This window comes from Cannabis sativa, chromosome 7, assembly GCF_029168945.1.
Source record: "Cannabis sativa cultivar Pink pepper isolate KNU-18-1 chromosome 7, ASM2916894v1, whole genome shotgun sequence".
NCBI lineage: Eukaryota > Viridiplantae > Streptophyta > Magnoliopsida > Rosales > Cannabaceae > Cannabis > Cannabis sativa.
In genome coordinates this window covers 10,882,103-10,902,603 of record NC_083607.1, presented here as the reverse complement: position 1 = coordinate 10,902,603, position 20,501 = coordinate 10,882,103, and the positions used below count along the sequence as shown (strand labels likewise).

The 20,501-nt window shown below is 34.3% G+C and overlaps 2 protein-coding genes across 2 annotated transcripts; both read right to left on the bottom strand.

Moving 5' to 3' along the window:
- Nucleotides 1-7,314: 7,314 nt before the first annotated feature.
- Nucleotides 7,315-9,346, bottom strand: LOC133039616 (uncharacterized). The gene is made up of 4 exons (XM_061118518.1): nucleotides 8,434-9,346; nucleotides 8,157-8,278; nucleotides 7,698-8,027; nucleotides 7,315-7,617 (listed from the first exon to the last, which is right to left on the bottom strand). The coding sequence occupies exons 1-4, from the start codon at nucleotides 9,344-9,346 to the stop codon at nucleotides 7,315-7,317; spliced, it is 1,668 nt and encodes a 555-aa protein (XP_060974501.1).
- A 7,898-nt stretch (nucleotides 9,347-17,244) lies between these two features.
- LOC115696404 (uncharacterized) lies at nucleotides 17,245-19,278 on the bottom strand. Its single transcript, XM_061118517.1, has 4 exons — nucleotides 18,337-19,278; nucleotides 18,087-18,254; nucleotides 17,628-17,957; nucleotides 17,245-17,547 (listed from the first exon to the last, which is right to left on the bottom strand). Exons 1-4 carry the CDS (start codon nucleotides 19,276-19,278, stop codon nucleotides 17,245-17,247), a joined length of 1,743 nt encoding a protein of 580 aa, XP_060974500.1.
- Between the last annotated feature and the right edge of the window lie 1,223 nt (nucleotides 19,279-20,501).

Below are 20,501 nucleotides of genomic sequence, written 5' to 3'. Positions count from 1 at the left end.
GTTGTCAACTTCATCTGTGACAGACAGAGCATATGCTGAAAAATTAGCATAGCCAAACTTCTCAGGTGCCCTGATTTCTCTCCTAGTTCTATCCTTGGCAAGTTGGTAGTCATCTAGGTTGCTTGTTGTCTCAGTTTCTTTTCTCTGATCTGTGGAAGCTTGATTCAGAGACTCAGTTCTTTGTTCAAGTTCCACTTGAACACTCCTAGGAACAACATCTGAGCTCATGGGGATTTCTCTGGTGGTTTTCAATGGCATTTCATCTTCTCTCAAGATGGCATCTCTCGCTTATTATGCATTTCTTGTACCCTTCCTCCAAACACCAGAGTTTGTAGCCCTTGATTCCATCAAGGTAGCCAAGAAATAAGCATTTAAGTGCTCTTGGTTGCAGCTTGTCTTGCCTGATGTGAGCATAGGCAGTGCAACCAAAGACTTTGAGATGTTCATAGCTAGGTGCTTTGCCAGTCCAGAATTCTTGAGGAGTTTTGAAATTTAATGCTGTAGAGGGACATCTATTTATCAAATAGTAAGCAGTTTTTAGAGCTTCACCCCAAAAATGCTTGGCCAAACCAGCTCCTATGAGCATGCACCTTACCCTTTCCAACAGGGTTCTGTTCATTCTCTCAGCAAGGCCATTTTGCTGAGGGTTCTTGACCACTGTGTGATGCCTGACAATGCCTTCTTTCCTACAATAACTTGCAAACATATCAGAGCAGCATTCTAACCCATTATCAGTTCTGAGTTTCTTTATCTTCCTACTAGTTTGATTTTCAATCAATATCTTCCAGTCAACAAAGGTCTCAAAAGCCAGATCTTTGCTTTTCAATAAGAAAACCCACACCTTCCTAGAGTAGTCATCAATGATGCTCATGAAATAGCTTGCTCCTCCCAAAGTTTTGGTTCTTGATGCACCCCATAGATCTGAGTGAATGTAGTCAAGTTCGCTCTTGGTGTATGTTGACCTGTGATGAATTTAACCTTGTAGCTTTTGCCAAATATACATTCTTCACAAAATGGCAGTTTTGTGTTCAGTTTTCCCTTGAGTAACCCTTGTTTGTCAAGCTCTGAGATTCCCCTCTCACTTACATGGCCCAATCTGAGATGCCACAGTTTTGTGTCATCATTCTGTTCTGCAACAGCAGGTGCTGCACTTCCAATGACAGTTCTCCCAATAAGAGAGTATAGGCCATGCTTCAATTCACCTTTCATCACTGTCATTGATCCCTTGGATATCTTCAATATCCCATCTTCAACCTTGATTGTGCATCCAAGTTTGTCAAGCATTCCAATAGATATCAAGTTTCTTTTGAGGTCAGGGACATACCTCACTTCTTGGAGAGTCCTAGAGATGCCATCAAACATCTTTATCATGACAGAACCAGAGCCAAGGACATTACAGGCCTTGTTGTTGCCTAGCAACACAGTCCCTCCTGAGATTTCCTTGAGTTCTTGGAACATCTCCTTCTTAGGACACATATGGAAGGAACATCCTGAATCCAGGTTCCACTCATCATTGATTCCTTCCTTTGACACTACCAAAGCCCCTGCAGATTCATAGCCATCAGAAACAACATCAGCTTCTCCCCTATTCTTGCTTTTCTCTCTGTCAGTTTTGGCTTTCAGTGCCCTACATTCATCTCTAAAGTGCCCTTCCTTGTTACAATAGCAACACTTCTTTCCAGTCTTGAATTTTGACTTGGAATTTGGCCTGAATCCACCTCTGTTCTTGTAGTATTTTGACTCTCTTCTTTCTGGTCTTCCTTTGGAGAACAACCCTTCACCATTTGATTCAATTTTGTCCTCTGATTTCTTTTGAATCTCTTTAGAATTCAGAGCAGACTTTACTTCTGACATGGTTAGTGTATCTTTTCCATACAATATAGTGTCAACAAAATGCTCAAAAGATTTAGGTAGAGAGCTTAAAAGAATGATACCTCGATCTTCTTCATCGATCTTGACACCAATGTTGTTCAATTCGAGTATGATCTTGTTGAATTCGTCAAGGTGTTTTCTTAGCTCCTTTGATTCATCCATCTTGATAGTGTAGAGTTTCTTCTTCAGGTACAGTTTATTGGCTAAAGATTTCTTCAAGTAGATCTTTGCCAATTTATCCTAGAGACAATTGGCTGTTTCTTCATCAGACACTTCTCGAAGAACCTCATCTCCCAAAGAAAGCAATATGGCACTATGAGCCTTGATCTGTATCTCTTTCACTTTCTTTTTATCTTCGATTTAAGCAATTGCAGAAGTGTTAATGGCCTCTGAGATGCCTTGATGCACCAGCAAAGCTTTCATTTTGATTCTCCAAAGCCCGAAGTCATTTTCTCCAATGAACTTATCGACTTCGAACTTAGCCATTGCCATTCTTGAACCTTGAATCTGTGATCAACCGATTCTTGATCTTCTTGAGCTACACAAACTCTGATACCATTTGTTGCGGATTATAAAACCTGATCAAGATCACCATAACAACAAATTCAAGGACAACAATAACAATGACACATGAATTAAAACAGAACCAGAAACTTAATGAAAATCGAACTTGAACTAAAGATGAATGAAAAACAAAAATGTCATAAGATTGAAATTAAAACTGAGAAAGGAAAGAGTACAACTTGAATCACCAATGTTGAATACAAAAATTACAAATGAAATCTCACACTGAGAGAAGTCACTTAAAGAGTGAACAATCTCCATTTACAACCCTCAATCCACTGTGAAAAGACCAGCTGAGAATTCAGCAATGACAATGGTGATTCCCTTGTTCTTTCTGGTTTCTTTCCTTACACAGACTCTCTCTCTCTCTCTCTCTCTCTCTCTCAATCCTGGACACTACTAACTTAAACTGGTGTAGGCTTTGTTCTCTTGCAATGCACCTGATCAAGTTGGGGAGAGGAAGTTTATATAGTTATGACAGTTGGACAAGTCACCAACCATATGCTGAGTTGTCGAAAAACAGTTAATTCTGTTTGGCTCTTCAAAGTAGTTAAAACACCAACAATATGTTTGTGTCATTATTACTTATATATAAACTATTATTATTATTATCACTTAACTATTTGTTACATGTTGTTTTATTGAAGCTAGCATAGGTACTCTATTTTCAATAATACTTGTATATTAATTTATATTAAATTATCATGAACTCAAAATGATCAATGACTAAACTATCCCAAGTTAGAAATGTGATTATTATAACACATAATTAAAGGCAGTTTGGTTATATTAATATAATTTTACACATTAAAACTGAGTTCATAGTACAAAAGATCAAATATGTCTAATTGCAAATTACAGAATTAATAAACCAAAAACAGGCCTCACCGCTCAGTTTTCTGGACAGAGAAGCTCTATCCTCTTCATTGTGAATTTGTCATCATCAGAACTTGCGTCACTAGAGACAAACTTCTCTTTCTTTGTAAAGCCGCATTCCCAAGAAGAGGAACTTGGCTTAGAGGAGCCACGTTCAAAACTAGAGAAGAATGTAGAGTCATAAGATACTCAAGTTCTAGGTTCTTCCCTTGTGCGACTATGGGTTTCTTGTTAACCAAAGACTTGAAAATTCTTGTCACCTGAAATTATATATACCATAAACTTCAAAATAAAGAACAATGTTTGGTTTATTAGAAAAATTAAATAAAATAAATTAAGTGGCTAAACCTAAACAAAAAGTGATTTAGAAAGAAAAGTGTAAATTAGGATTATATACTTTATTTAAGATATACCATTAAAGAGAAGGTGATGTGTGATTTTATATTTTTTTTAACTAATTATTATTAATAATATTTTAAAAAATTTTGAATTGTATATGAATATTTTTTAAATTAATTAATCAATTAATATTTATAAAGTTAATAAAAATATTAAAAATAAAAGAATTAAAGAAGAAATATGTAGAAGTATTTCAAAAGATTATAAAGTAACATGTCACCGATCTTTAGATAGATATAAATAGATATATAAATTTTTGTGATAGGTATCAAATTTGTATTTTAAGTAGCTCATTTACTTTATAGAAACTACTCATAATAATAATAGACTTGAAAAATGAATTTGTTGTTCCTTTATTTATGTTAAAAGATAATAAAAGTTAGAGTAGAATTATAATTTCTATTAAAATGGGATTATTTCAAAAAACATAAAAAGAACAAAAAAAATTACAAAAATACGGTTTCACGGAATTTTAAATATTTTTACGATTTTTTCGGTTTTATTTACAAAAAATACGGTCTTTTTATGTTATAATCTTGTTAATTTGTTGTTGATTTTTTGTTATCTGTATGTTATTTTTTGTTGTGATTTTGATGTTATTTTGATGTTACTTTTATGTAGTTTTCGTGTTATTTTTCGAAAAACCGTAAAAATATATTCTTTAAACGTAATTATGTAAATATTTTACAAAAATTAGTGCCTTATGTAATTATTCCATAATTAAATGAACATAGTTCTATTCTCCTTTCAGTCAAAATCAGTACAATTATGCAAATAAAATATTTATTATGCTAAACAAGTAAGCATTTACTCATAATATATTTTTATTGTTATTATTTTGTTTTCATTTCGGAAATTTTTTTTCAACTTTCTAGGTCAGTGTGTTCAGGGTTTGTTTGTTTGTTTTTTTTTTCTAGGAAATATTAGAATTAAAATATAACGTCGTATATATCGTTTTAAATTAGTTGTTGAATATCTAAAATTTATATTGGATTTTTTTAAAAAAAAAATTAATAAATAAAATTGGAATTTAATTGAGTATAATAGAAAAATTTAGTGTTTGAAATTATATAATCAAGCTATAGTATACAAACAGCTAGACATTAATAATTATAATAAGATCTTTATTAATTGTTTTAAAAAAAAAAGATATTAAAATAAAGTACAGCTAAATTAAAAACAAAAAAAAAAATATTAATTACTTTATAGAGTAATTAAGAAAAATAAATAATACGAATGTAATTTTTATAATAGAATTAGGATTAAATAATACTGTAATTATATAGAGTAATTATCCTAAAAAAAGATATTGTAATTGTCATAGAAATAGGATTTGTACGTCTCGGGAAATACGAATAGAAATAGGATTGATTTGTTCTATAAATATATATAAATACTGAGTAGAGCAAAATAATAACTTACGCAAACACGTATATGTAAGTATAAGAGAGTATTATTATATAAATAAAACCTCTCTTGATAGGTAGCTTATTATTAATTAGAGTAATAATGGCAGCAATGGATGATATTGATATTAATGTAATACCTCAGGAGATTTCATTTGATCGGAGCAGTTCGAATGATGATATTGATTGGGGTGAATTAGATAAATTGTTGGAGGCCAATAATAATAATAAGATGATGAATGAAAGTATTATTAGTACTGAGACGATCATAATGAATGATGATCAAAGAAGCAGAAGAAAATTAGAAATCTATCGACCCTCCCCACTTTTGTTGAACAGGATGAGTACTACAACAACCTCAAGTAGTACTCTCACCAAGACTCAAGAAAATATTTTCTATACATCTGATATAGTACCTGCAATTAATGTCTACCCTTATTGGGGTCAAACTAACAATCAAGAACCTCAAATGGAAACAATCAATGCTTTTTCCATTCCCATTCCGGCTACTGAAACTCGCACTCGAAAAGCACCTTCAAAAAATGGTCGTTGGACAATAATAGAGCACATGTAAGTAAAGTAATACATTATTATTTACTCTTAACTTCTTTTTTTATTATTTATTATAGAGAATACTTACATGTGAATTGTTTTTATTATCAGGCTTTTCTTGAAAGGGTTGAATAAGTTTGGTTATGGCCAATGGACAAAAATATGTGCACTACTTGGTGGTACAAGAACTCCCGCCCAAGTGTGTAGCCATGCTCAAAACTATTATAATAAAATGATGAAGAAAGAAGATGAAGCTGGTGCAGTGACAAAGAATAAGAAGATGTTGAATAAGAGTATTAATGATATTGTTCTAAACGATGATGGCACAATATCAGCTCCCAATTATCTCTTACGCACTCTCTCCAAATATCAACATATTTATTACCAATCCTAGCTAGCTACTATAAACTACGACTTCATTTTGTATCCCTTATAATTCAAACTATTTTGTATCCCTTATAATTCAAACTAAATATAATAAACTAATTAACTTAAATATATAATGTAAACAAACCAACAATTTCTAATAATAAAAATCTAGAGCATTCATTTTCATATATGTATTTCAAACTATGAATCTTAATTTATTTTATAATTTGTAGGTTTAGGAACCCTAATGTAATCTATTATGATAAAATTAATTCAATTAACTAACAAGTTATATTTATTCAGTAATAATAATTAATCAAGCACTAGTAAGACAATTTGAATCTCTCTAAGAAAAACTCATAGAATTAGTAGTTACTCTCAATCCCACACTTTTCCTATGTCATTCAATTCTAAGTCTGATTTTAGATTACCTCTCTCAAGTGTAAAACCTAAAATTTTAATACTAATTAATGGTGATCAAGCATTAATAATTATATAACACAAAAATTACATAAACAAATAGCAAGAACAAACATGAGAATAATCTAAAAATTTTGATTCATAATCTAAAATAGTTCCGTTCACATTCTAGAAAAGTATGTTTACTTCATAATAATAAATATAATAACAACAATAATCATGTTCATAATTAAACAACTAAACAGAAGAATAGAGAAGAAGAAGAAGCAAATAACTCTGTGATGATTACTTGAAATCTCATCCCTCTTGCTCTTCAATATGTTTTCTAATCTGTAAAAGTATTTTTGTCTCTCACTCGTCGTCAGTGTTTAAGCTAAAGAACGAGAGAAAAAGAATATTCTGTACATTGCATTTCAAGAAAGAGATTACAGAGGATTATATACAGAGTTACAGAAAGAAAGTAGTTACAACAAACATTGACTCAAACCACTTTCTAATAGAAAACTACTAACTCAAAAGAAAGACACATGTTTAATAAGACTAAGTCAGCTCAGCAGACTCAGTATCCTTGACAGGCCCCCTCAAACTTAGTGTGGTGGAACACACAACACCAAGTTTGTCTCGTAAGAAAGGAAATTGCGAGTTGGAGATGGGCTTGGTTAGAGGGTCAGCTAGTTGATGGTTGGCAGGGACATGTTGAACACATATCTCTTTTTGAAGCACTTTGTCCATGACAAAATAGAGATCAATCTCTATATGTTTGGTGCGTGCGTGAAGCACAGGGTTGGCAGGCAGCATGATGGTGCTAAGGTTGTCACACCATATCAGAGGAGGAGAGGCCATAGGCAGTTGTAGTTCAGTGAGCATTGAGCCAACTTATTTCAGTCACCACAGAAGCAAGGCTTCGAAATTCAGCTTCTGTGGATGATCGAGAGATAGTGTTCTGTTTCTTGGACTGCCAACTAATCAGATTTTCACCCCAGAAAATGCAGTAGCCAGTAGTCGAGCGTCGATCATCGGGATCAGCGGCCCAGTCAGCATCACAGTATGCTTCAAGACGCAAGTGTGGAGATCTTTTGATATGAAGACCGTAGTCTGTTGTGCCAGCAAGATAACAGATAATTCTTTTGACAGCAACAACGTGTGATTGAAAAGGATTCTGCATAAATTGGCAGACCTTGTTGACACTAAAAGCAATGTCGGGTCTATAGTTATCGTTGCATATTGAAGAGCACCAACCAATGACCTATATGCAGAAGGATCTTCAACAGGGTCGCTGCCATAATTGGACAATCTCAGCCCACTATTCATTGGGGTACTTTGTGGTTTGGCACCTTGGAGTTCAGCTTTACATATTAGATCCTGAATATATTTTTGTTGAGATAAGACGACACCTTCAGTAGTGGGAAGCACTTGTATTCCCAAGAAAAAGGAGATGAGACCAAGGTCTTTAAGTGTAAAGTTGGAACTGAGTGCTACAATTAGGGAAGACACTTGAGGACTATCAGAACCAGTAATCAAGATATCATCCACGTATACAAGAATATAAAGCCAGCTTGAATTGGTGATCTTAGTAAATAAAGAATGATCTTATTTTACTGATTGAAACCCCAGGGTGAGTAGAGAAGATGACAACTTTTCAAACCAAGCCCGTGGTGCTTGCTTCAACCCATATAGAGCATTGTTAAGTTTGCATACCTTGTTTGGATGTTTTGGATCAATGCATCCAGGCGGTTGAACCATGTAAATCTCCTCATGTAGGTCTCCATTTAAAAAGGCATTGTTAACATCCAACTGCCTTATTGGCCAACCTTTTGTCACTGCAAGAGTTACGTAACTCGAATAGTTGTAGGCTTCACAACAGAGCTAAAGGTTTCATTGAAATCAAGCGAAGTTCTTGATGAAAACCCTTGGCTACGTGTACGGCTTTGTATTGGCTTACACTACAACTCCAATAGCTGCAGCCACTTCTTGCCATCTTTGCGATTCTTGCTTCTTGATAGGATTTGGGCCTTTGTGTTGTCAACTCCATCTGTGACAGACAGAGCATATGCTGAAAAATCAGCATAGCCAAACTTCTCAGGTGCCCTGATTTCTCTCCTAGTTCTATCCTTGGCAAGTTGGTAGTCATCTAGGTTGCTTGTTGTCTCAGTTTCTTTTTTCTGATCTGTGGAAGCTTGATTCAGAGACTCAGTTCTTTGTTCAAGTTCCACTTGAACACTCCTAGGAACAACATCTGAGCTCATGGGGATTTCTCTGGTGGTTTTCAATGGCATTTCATCTTCTCTAAAGATGGCATCTCTGCTTATTATGCATTTCTTGTACCCTTCCTCCAAACACCAGAGTTTGTAGCCCTTGATTCCATCAAGGTAGCCAAGAAATAAGCATTTAAGTGCTCTTGGTTGCAGCTTGTCTTGCCTGATGTGAGCATAGGCAGTGCAACCAAAGACTTTGAGATGTTCATAGCTAGGTGCTTTGCCAGTCCAGAATTCTTGAGGAGTTTTGAAGTTTAATGCTGTAGAGGGACATCTATTTATCAAATAGCAAGCAGTTTTTAGAGCTTCACCCCAAAAATGCTTGGCCAAACCAGCTCCTATGAGCATGCACCTTACCCTTTCCAACAGGGTTCTGTTCATTCTCTCAGCAAGGCCATTTTGCTGAGGGTTCTTGACCACTGTGTGATGCCTGACAATGCCTTCTTTCCTACAATAACTTGCAAACATATCAGAGCAGAATTCTAACCCATTATCAGTTCTGAGTTTCTTTATCTTCCTACTAGTTTTATTTTCAATCAATATCTTCCAGTCAACAAAGGTCTCAAAAGCCAGATCATTGCTTTTCAATAAGAAAACCCACACCTTCCTAGAGTAGTCATCAATGATGCTCATGAAATAGCTTGCTCCTCCCAAAGTTTTGGTTCTTGATGCACCCCATAGATCTTAGTGAATGTAGTCAAGTTCGCTCTTGGTGTATGTTGACCTGTGGTGAATTTAACCTTGTAGCTTTTGCCAAATATACATTCGTCACAAAATGGCAGTTTTGTGTTCAGTTTTCCCTTGAGTAACCCTTGTTTGTCAAGCTCTGAGATTCCCCTCTCACTTACATGGCCCAATCTGAGATGCCACAGTTTTGTGTCATCATTCTGTTCTGCAACAGCAGGTGCTGCACTTCCAATGACAGTTCTCCCAATAAGAGAGTATAGGCCATGCTTCAATTCACCTTTCATCACTGTCATTGATCCCTTGGATATCTTCAATATCCTATCTTCCACCTTGATTGTGCATCCAAGTTTGTCAAGCATTCCAATGGATATCAAGTTTCTTTTGAGGTCAGGGACATACCTCACTTCTTGCAGAGTCCTAGAGATGCCATCAAACATCTTTATCATGACAGAACCAGAGCCAAGGACATTAGAGGCCTTGTTGTTGCCTAGCAACACAGTCCCTCCTGAGATTTCCTTGAGTTCTTGGAACATCTCCTTCTTAGGACACATATGGAAGGAACATCCTGAATCCAGGTTCCACTCATCATTGATTCCTTCCTTTGACACTACCAAAGCCCCTGCAGATTCATAGCCATCAGAAACAACATCAGCTTCTCCCCTATTCTTGCTTTTCTCTCTGTCAGTTTTGGCTTTCAGTGCCCTACATTCATCTCTAAAGTGCCCTTCCTTGTTACAATAGCAACACTTCTTTCCAGTCTTGAATTTTGACTTGGAATTTGGCCTGAATCCACCTCTGTTCTTGTAGTATTTTGACTCTCTTCTTTCTGGTCTTCCTTTGGAGAACAACCCTTCACCATTTGATTCAATTCTGTCCTCTGATTTCTTTTGAATCTCTTTAGAATTCAGAGCAGACTTTACTTCTGACATGGTTAGTGTATCTTTTCCATACAATATAGTGTCAACAAAATGCTCAAAAGATTTAGGTAGAGAGCTTAAAAGAATGATACCTCGATCTTCTTCATCGATCTTGACACCAATGTTGTTCAATTCGAGTATGATCTTGTTGAATTCGTCAAGGTGTTTTCTTAGCTCCTTTGATTCATCCATCTTGATAGTGTAGAGTTTCTTCTTCAGGTACAGTTTATTGGCTAAAGATTTCTTCAAGTAGATCTTTGCCAATTTATCCTAGAGACCAATGGCTGTTTCTTCATCAGACACTTCTCGAAGAACCTCATCTCCCAAAGAAAGCAATATGGCACTATGAGCCTTGATCTGTATCTCTTTCACTTTCTTTTTATCTTCGATTTCAGCAATTGCAGAAGTGTTAATGGCCTCTGAGATGCCTTGATGCACCAAAGAAAGCTTTCATTTTGATTCTCCAAAGCCCGAAGTCATTTTCTCCAATGAACTTATCGACTTCGAACTTAGCCATTGCCATTCTTGAACCTTGAATCTGTGATCAACCGATTCTTGATCTTCTTGAGCTACGCAAACTCTGATACCATTTGTTGCGGATTATAAAACCTGATCAAGATCACCATAACAACAAATTCAAGGACAACAATAACAATGACACATGAATTAAAACAGAACCAGAAACTTAATGAAAATCGAACTTGAACTAAAGATGAATGAAAAACAAAAATGTCATAAGATTGAAATTGAAACTGAGAAAGGAAAGAGTACAACTTGAATCACCAATGTTGAATACAAAAATTACAAATGAAATCTCACACTGAGAGAAGTCACTTCAAGAGTGAACAATCTCCATTTACAACCCTCAATCCACTGTGAAAACACCAGCTGAGAATTCAGCAATGACAATGGTGATTCCCTTGTTCTTTCTGGTTTCTTTCCTTACACAGACTCTCTCTCTCTCTCTCTCTCTCTCTCTCTCTCTCAATCCTGGACACTACTAACTTAAACTGGTGTAGGCTTTGTTCTCTTGCAATGCACCTGATCAAGTTGGGGAGAGGAAGTTTATATAGTTATGACAGTTGGACAAGTCACCAACCATATGCTGAGTTGTCGAAAAACAGTTAATTCTGTTTGGCTCTTCAAAGTAGTTAAAACACCAACAATATGTTTGTGTCATTATTACTTATATATAAACTATTATTATTATTATCACTTAACTATTTGTTACATGTTGTTTTATTGAAGCTAGCATAGGTACTCTATTTTCAATAATACTTGGTATATTAATTTATATTAAATTATCATGAACTCAAAATGATCAATGACTAAACTATCCCAAGTTAGAAATGTGATTATTATAACACATAATTAAAGGCAGTTTGGTTATATTAATATAATTTTACACATTAAAACTGAGTTCATAGTACAAAAGATCAAATATGTCTAATTGCAAATTACAGAATTAATAAACCAAAAACAGGCCTCACCGCTCAGTTTTCTGGACAGAGAAGCTCTATCCTCTTCATTGTGAATTTGTCATCATCAGAACTTGCGTCACTAGAGACAAACTTCTCTTTCTTTGTAAAGCCGCATTCCCAGGAAGAGGAACATGGCTTAGAGGAGCCACGTTCAAAACTAGAGAAGAATGTAGAGTCACAAGATACTCAAGTTCTAGGTTCTTCCCTTGTGCGACTATGGGTTTCTTGTTAACCAAAGACTTGAAAATTCTTGTCACCTGAAATTATATATACCATAAACTTCAAAATAAAGAACAATGTTTGGTTTATTAGAAAAATTAAATAAAATAAATTAAGTGGCTAAACCTAAACAAAAAGTGATTTAGAAAGAAAAGTGTAAATTAGGATTATATACTTTATTTAAAATATACCATTAAAGAGAAGGTGATGTGTGATTTTATATTTTTTTTAACGAATTATTATTAATAATATTTTAAAAAATTTTGAATTGTATATGAATATTTTTTAAATTAATTAATCAATTAATATTTATAAAGTTAATAAAAATATTAAAAATAAAAGAATTAAAGAAGAAATATGTAGAAGTATTTCAAAAGATTATAAAGTAACATGTCACCGATCTTTAGATAGATATAAATAGATATATAAATTTTTGTGATAGGTATCAAATTTGTATTTTAAGTAGCTCATTTACTTTATAGAAACTACTCATAATAATAATAGACTTGAAAAATGAATTTGTTGTTCCTTTATTTATGTTAAAAGATAATAAAAGTTAGAGTAGAATTATAATTTCTATTAAAATGGGATTATTTCAAAAAACATAAAAAGAACAAAAAAAATTACAAAAATACGGTTTCACGGAATTTTAAATATTTTTACGATTTTTTCGGTTTTATTTACAAAAAATACGGTCTTTTTATGTTATAATCTTGTTAATTTGTTGTTGATTTTTTGTTATCTGTATGTTATTTTTTGTTGTGATTTTGATGTTATTTTGATGTTACTTTTATGTAGTTTTCGTGTTATTTTTCGAAAAACCGTAAAAATGTAAAAATATATTCTTTAAACGTAACTATGTAAATATTTTACAAAAATTAGTGCCTTATGTAATTATTCCATAATTAAATGAACATAGTTCTATTCTCCTTTCAATCAAAATCAGTACAATTATGCAAATAAAATATTTATTATGCTAAACAGGTAAGCATTTACTCATAATATATTTTTATTGTTAGGGTTATTTGCGGTAAAACCCCTTTAAGTGGTCATGTTTTTGCAACTAACCCCCAATTCTAAAATTTTGGTGGTAAAACCTCCTAAACTCGTGTTCTGTTAACACTTAGCCCTTTCCATCCATTTTTGGCTGTTAACTGCCATGGTGGAATGTCCACCTGTACACAGTGTACACGTGGCACAATTTCATTCGTCCACATAATAAATATTTAAAAAATAAAAAATTAATTATTTAAAAAATAAAAAATAAAAAAAATATTTTTCTTTAAAAATTAAAAAATTAAAAAATTTAAAAAAATAATTTTAAAAAAATAAAAATAAAATAAAACCCTAATTCTTTTTCCTTTTCTTTTCTTTCTTCTTTTCTTCTATCTTGACTCACGCACTCCTCCTCCTCCTTTTTCTTCTTCTTCTAGCATCACCACCTTCAACCTCAACAAAACCACAACTGCCCACACCACCACCTCAATATTTTTTTTCAAATCCAAACACAATAAAACAAACCTAAACACTAAATCTAAATTTCACCAAAACAAACAAACTCAAATCAAACCCATACTTAGTGAAATTTGGGTTTGATTTGGATGAGACTAAGTATGGGTTTAATTTGGATGAGACTAAATTTCACCAAGAGTCCGACGCAAACATCAGAGCCGATCGACGCTAGCCAAGACCTTGCCGTCGATGATGTTCTCCACGCGTCGGAGCGTCACCTCAAGAACAATCGTCGGTGATGTTCTTCGGAGGCCTACAGTCTTCTTCTCGAAGCCTGGAGGTTGTTATCGGACCCGAAGAAGAAGCAAGACAGGTTGGAGTTTCAGACCATGGAAATGGGTCTGGAGAGAATAGTGAGACTTTAGGCTAGGGTTTATTTTAGCAGAGAAGAAGAAGAAGAAGAAGAAGAGGGCGTGAGGGAATATGGGAATTAGGGGGTTAGGTTTTTTTTTAGTTTTTTTTTTAAAAAATTGTTTTCTAAATTTTTAATTTTTCAATGGTGGTCTTCTTAGGCGTGAGGGAATATGGTGGTCTTCTTGGGCTACCTACCTGCTAGAGAGAGAGAGAGCTGAGATGAAGAAGATGAAGAGGGTATTTGCAAAAGAAAAAAAAAGAAAGAAAGGAAAAAAAAAAATGAAAAAAAAAATGTAAAATTAAAATTGTTTTTTTTTTTAATTTTTAAAAAAAAAAATATATATATTTTTTTTAAAATAATTAATTATTTTTATTTTTTTTATATATTTATTTACGTGGACTAATAAAATTGTGCCACGTGTACACTGTGTACACGTGGACATTCCAACCTGGCACTTAACAGGCAAAAATGGATGGAAAGGGCTAACTGCTAACGGACTAGTGGTTTAGGTAGTTTTACCACCAAAATTTTAGATTAGGGGGTTAGTTGTAAAAATCTGTCCACTTAAAGGGGTTTTGCCGCAAATAACCCTTATTGTTATTATTTTGTTTTCATTTCGGAAATTTTTTTTCAACTTTCTAGGTCAGTGTGTTCAGGGTTTGTTTGTTTGTTTTTTTTTTCTAGGAAATATTAGAATTAAAATATAACGTCGTATATATCGTTTTAAATTAGTTGTTGAATATCTAAAATTTATATTGGATTTTTTTTAAAAAAAAAATTAATAAATAAAATTGGAATTTAATTGAGTATAATAGAAAAATTTAGTGTTTGAAATTATATAATCTAGCTATAGTATACAAACAGCTAGACATTAATAATTATAATAAGATCTTTATTAATTGTTTTTAAAAAAAAAAGATATTAAAATAAAGTACAGCTAAATTAAAAACAAAAAAAAATATATTAATTACTTTATAGAGTAATTAAGAAAAATAAATAATACGAATGTAATTTTTATAATAGAATTAGGATTAAATAATACTGTAATTATATAGAGTAATTATCCTAAAAAAAGATATTGTAATTGTCATAGAAATAGGATTTGTACGTCTCGGGAAATACGAATAGAAATAGGATTGATTTGTTCTATAAATATATATAAATACTGAGTAGAGCAAAATAATAACTTACGCAAACACGTATATGTAAGTATAAGAGAGTATTATTATATAAATAAAACCTCTCTTGATAGGTAGCTTATTATTAATTAGAGTAATAATGGCAGCAATGGATGATATTGATATTAATGTAATACCTCAGGAGATTTCATTTGATCGGAGCAGTTCGAATGATGATATTGATTGGGGTGAATTAGATAAATTGTTGGAGGCCAATAATAATAATAAGATGATGAATGAAAGTATTATTAGTACTGAGACGATCATAATGAATGATGATCAAAGAAGCAGAAGAAAATTAGAAATCTATCGACCCTCCCCACTTTTGTTGAACAGGATGAGTACTACAACAACCTCAAGTAGTACTCTCACCAAGACTCAAGAAAATATTTTCTATACATCTGATATAGTACCTGCAATTAATGTCTACCCTTATTGGGGTCAAACTAACAATCAAGAACCTCAAATGGAAACAATCAATGCTTTTTCCATTCCCATTCCGGCTACTGAAACTCGCACTCGAAAAGTACCTTCAAAAAATGGTCGTTGGACAATAATAGAGCACATGTAAGTAATACATTATTATTTACTCTTAACTTCTTTTTTTATTATTTATTATAGAGAATACTTACATGTGAATTGTTTTTATTATCAGGCTTTTCTTGAAAGGGTTGAATAAGTTTGGTTATGGCCAATGGACAAAAATATGTGCACTACTTGGTGGTACAAGAACTCCCGCCCAAGTGTCTAGCCATGCTCAAAACTATTATAATAAAATGATGAAGAAAGAAGATGAAGCTGGTGCAGTGACAAAGAATAAGAAGATGTTGAATAAGAGTATTAATGATATTGTTCTAAACGATGATGGCACAATATCAGCTCCCAATTATCTCTTACGCACTCTCTCCAAATATCAACATATTTATTACCAATCCTAGCTAGCTACTATAAACTACGACTTCATTTTGTATCCCTTATAATTCAAACTATTTTGTATCCCTAATAATTCAAACTAAATATAATAAACTAACTTAAATATATAATGTAAACAAACCAACAATTTCTAATAATAAAAATCTAGAGCATTCATTTTCATATATGTATTTCAAACTATGAATCTTAATTTATTTTATAATTTGTAGGTTTAGGAACCCTAATGTAATCTATTATGATAAAATTAATTCAATTAACTAACAAGTTATATTTATTCAGTAATAATTAATCAAGCACTAGTAAAACAATTTGAATCTCTCTAAGAAAAACTCATAGAATTAGTAGTTACTCTCAATCCCACACTTTTCCTATGTCATTCAATTCTAAGTCTGATTTTAGATTACCTCTCTCAAGTGTAAAACCTAAAATTTTAATACTAATTAATGGTGATCAAGCATTAATAATTATATAACACAAAAATTACATAAACAAATAGCAAGAACAAACATGAGAATAATCTAAAAATTTTGATTCATAATCTAAAATAGTTCCGTTCACATTCTAGAAAAGTATGTTTACTTCATAATAATAAATATAATAACAACAATAATCATGTTCATAATTAAACAACTAAACAGAAGAATAGAGAAGAAGAAGAAGCAAATAACTCTGTGATGATTACTTGAAATCTCATCCCTCTTGCTCTTCAATATGTTTTCTAATCTGTAAAAGTATTTTTGTCTCTCACTCGTCGTCAGTGTTTAAGCTAAAGAACGAGAGAAAAAGAATATTCTGTACATTGCATTTCAAGAAAGAGATTACAGAGGATTATATACAGAGTTACAGAAAGAAAGTAGTTACAACAAACATTGACTCAAACCACTTTCTAATAGAAAACTACTAACTCAAAAGAAAGACACATGTTTAATAAGACTAAGTCAGCTCAGCAGACTCAGTATCCTTGACAGGCCCCCTCAAACTTAGTGTGGTGGAACACACAACACCAAGTTTGTCTCGTAAGAAAGGAAATTGCGAGTTGGAGATGGGCTTGGTTAGAGGGTCAGCTAGTTGATGGTTGGCAGGGACATGTTGAACACATATCTCTTTTTGAAGCACTTTGTCCATGACAAAATAGAGATCAATCTCTATATGTTTGGTGCGTGCGTGAAGCACAGGGTTGGCAGGCAGCATGATGGTGCTAAGGTTGTCACACCATATCAGAGGAGGAGAGGCCATAGGCAGTTGTAGTTCAGTGAGCATTGAGCCAACTTATTTCAGTCACCACAGAAGCAAGGCTTCGAAATTCAGCTTCTGTGGATGATCGAGAGATAGTGTTCTGTTTCTTGGACTGCCAACTAATCAGATTTTCACCCCAGAAAATGCAGTAGCCAGTAGTCGAGCGTCGATCATCGGGATCAGCGGCCCAGTCAGCATCACAGTATGCTTCAAGACGCAAGTGTGGAGATCTTTTGATATGAAGACCGTAGTCTGTTGTGCCAGCAAGATAACAGATAATTCTTTTGACAGCAACAACGTGTGATTGAAAAGGATTCTGCATAAATTGGCAGACCTTGTTGACACTAAAAGCAATGTCGGGTCTATAGTTATCGTTGCATATTGAAGAGCACCAACCAATGACCTATATGCAGAAGGATCTTCAACAGGGTCGCTGCCATAATTGGACAATCTCAGCCCACTATTCATTGGGGTACTTTGTGGTTTGGCACCTTGGAGTTCAGCTTTACATATTAGATCCTGAATATATTTTTGTTGAGATAAGACGACACCTTCAGTAGTGGGAAGCACTTGTATTCCCAAGAAAAAGGAGATGAGACCAAGGTCTTTAAGTGTAAAGTTGGAACTGAGTGCTACAATTAGGGAAGACACTTGAGGACTATCAGAACCAGTAATCAAGATATCATCCACGTATACAAGAATATAAAGCCAGCTTGAATTGGTGATCTTAGTAAATAAAGAATGATCTTATTTTACTGATTGAAACCCCAGGGTGAGTAGAGAAGATGACAACTTTTCAAACCAAGCCCGTGGTGCTTGCTTCAACCCATATAGAGCATTGTTAAGTTTGCATACCTTGTTTGGATGTTTTGGATCAATGCATCCAGGCGGTTGAACCATGTAAATCTCCTCATGTAGGTCTCCATTTAAAAAGGCATTGTTAACATCCAACTGCCTTATTGGCCAACCTTTTGTCACTGCAAGAGTTACGTAACTCGAATAGTTGTAGGCTTCACAACAGAGCTAAAGGTTTCATTGAAATCAAACCGAAGTTGCTGATGAAAACCCTTGGCTACAGGTCTGGCTTTGTATTGGCTTACACTACAACTCCAATAGCCTGCAGCCACTTCTTGCCATCTTTGCGATTCACTGCTTCTTGATAGGATTTGGGCACTGTGTTGTCAACTCCATCTGTGACAGACAGAGCATATGCTGAAAAATCAGCATAGCCAAACTTCTCAGGTGCCCTGATTTCTCTCCTAGTTCTATCCTTGGCAAGTTGGTAGTCATCTAGGTTGCTTGTTGTCTCAGTTTCTTTTTTCTGATCTGTGGAAGCTTGATTCAGAGACTCAGTTCTTTGTTCAAGTTCCACTTGAACACTCCTAGGAACAACATCTGAGCTCATGGGGATTTCTCTGGTGGTTTTCAATGGCATTTCATCTTCTCTAAAGATGGCATCTCTGCTTATTATGCATTTCTTGTACCCTTCCTCCAAACACCAGAGTTTGTAGCCCTTGATTCCATCAAGGTAGCCAAGAAATAAGCATTTAAGTGCTCTTGGTTGCAGCTTGTCTTGCCTGATGTGAGCATAGGCAGTGCAACCAAAGACTTTGAGATGTTCATAGCTAGGTGCTTTGCCAGTCCAGAATTCTTGAGGAGTTTTGAAGTTTAATGCTGTAGAGGGACATCTATTTATCAAATAGCAAGCAGTTTTTAGAGCTTCACCCCAAAAATGCTTGGCCAAACCAGCTCCTATGAGCATGCACCTTACCCTTTCCAACAGGGTTCTGTTCATTCTCTCAGCAAGGCCATTTTGCTGAGGGTTCTTGACCACTGTGTGATGCCTGACAATGCCTTCTTTCCTACAATAACTTGCAAACATATCAGAGCAGAATTCTAACCCATTATCAGTTCTGAGTTTCTTTATCTTCCTACTAGTTTTATTTTCAATCAATATCTTCCAGTCAACAAAGGTCTCAAAAGCCAGATCATTGCTTTTCAATAAGAAAACCCACACCTTCCTAGAGTAGTCATCAATGATGCTCATGAAATAGCTTGCTCCTCCCAAAGTTTTGGTTCTTGATGCACCCCATAGATCTTAGTGAATGTAGTCAAGTTCGCTCTTGGTGTATGTTGACCTGTGGTGAATTTAACCTTGTAGCTTTTGCCAAATATACATTCGTCACAAAATGGCAGTTTTGTGTTCAGTTTTCCCTTGAGTAACCCTTGTTTGTCAAGCTCTGAGATTCCCCTCTCACTTACATGGCCCAATCTGAGATGCCACAGTTTTGTGTCATCATTCTGTTCTGCAACAGCAGGTGCTGCACTTCCAATGACAGTTCTCCCAATAAGAGAGTATAGGCCATGCTTCAATTCACCTTTCATCACTGTCATTGATCCCTTGGATATCTTCAATATCCTATCTTCCACCTTGATTGTGCATCCAAGTTTGTCAAGCATTCCAATGGATATCAAGTTTCTTTTGAGGTCAGGGACATACCTCACTTCTTGCAGAGTCCTAGAGATGCCATCAAACATCTTTATCATGACAGAACCAGAGCCAAGGACATTAGAGGCCTTGTTGTTGCCTAGCAACACAGTCCCTCCTGAGATTTCCTTGAGTTCTTGGAACATCTCCTTCTTAGGACACATATGGAAGGAACATCCTGAATCCAGGTTCCACTCATCATTGATTCCTTCCTTTGACACTACCAAAGCCCCTGCAGATTCATAGCCATCAGAAACAACATCAGCTTCTCCCCTATTCTTGCTTTTCTCTCTGTCAGTTTTGGCTTTCAGTGCCCTACATTCATCTCTAAAGTGCCCTTCCTTGTTACAATAGCAACACTTCTTTCCAGTCTTGAATTTTGACTTGGAATTTGGCCTGAATCCACCTCTGTTCTTGTAGTATTTTGACTCTCTTCTTTCTGGTCTTCCTTTGGAGAACAACCCTTCACCATTTGATTCAATTCTGTCCTCTGATTTCTTTTGAATCTCTTTAGAATTCAGAGCAGACTTTACTTCTGACATGGTTAGTGTATCTTTTCCATACAATATAGTGTCAACAAAATGCTCAAAAGATTTAGGTAGAGAGCTTAAAAGAATGATACCTCGATCTTCTTCATCGATCTTGACACCAATGTTGTTCAATTCGAGTATGATCTTGTTGAATTCGTCAAGGTGTTTTCTTAGCTCCTTTGATTCATCCATCTTGATAGTGTAGAGTTTCTTCTTCAGGTACAGTTTATTGGCTAAAGATTTCTTCAAGTA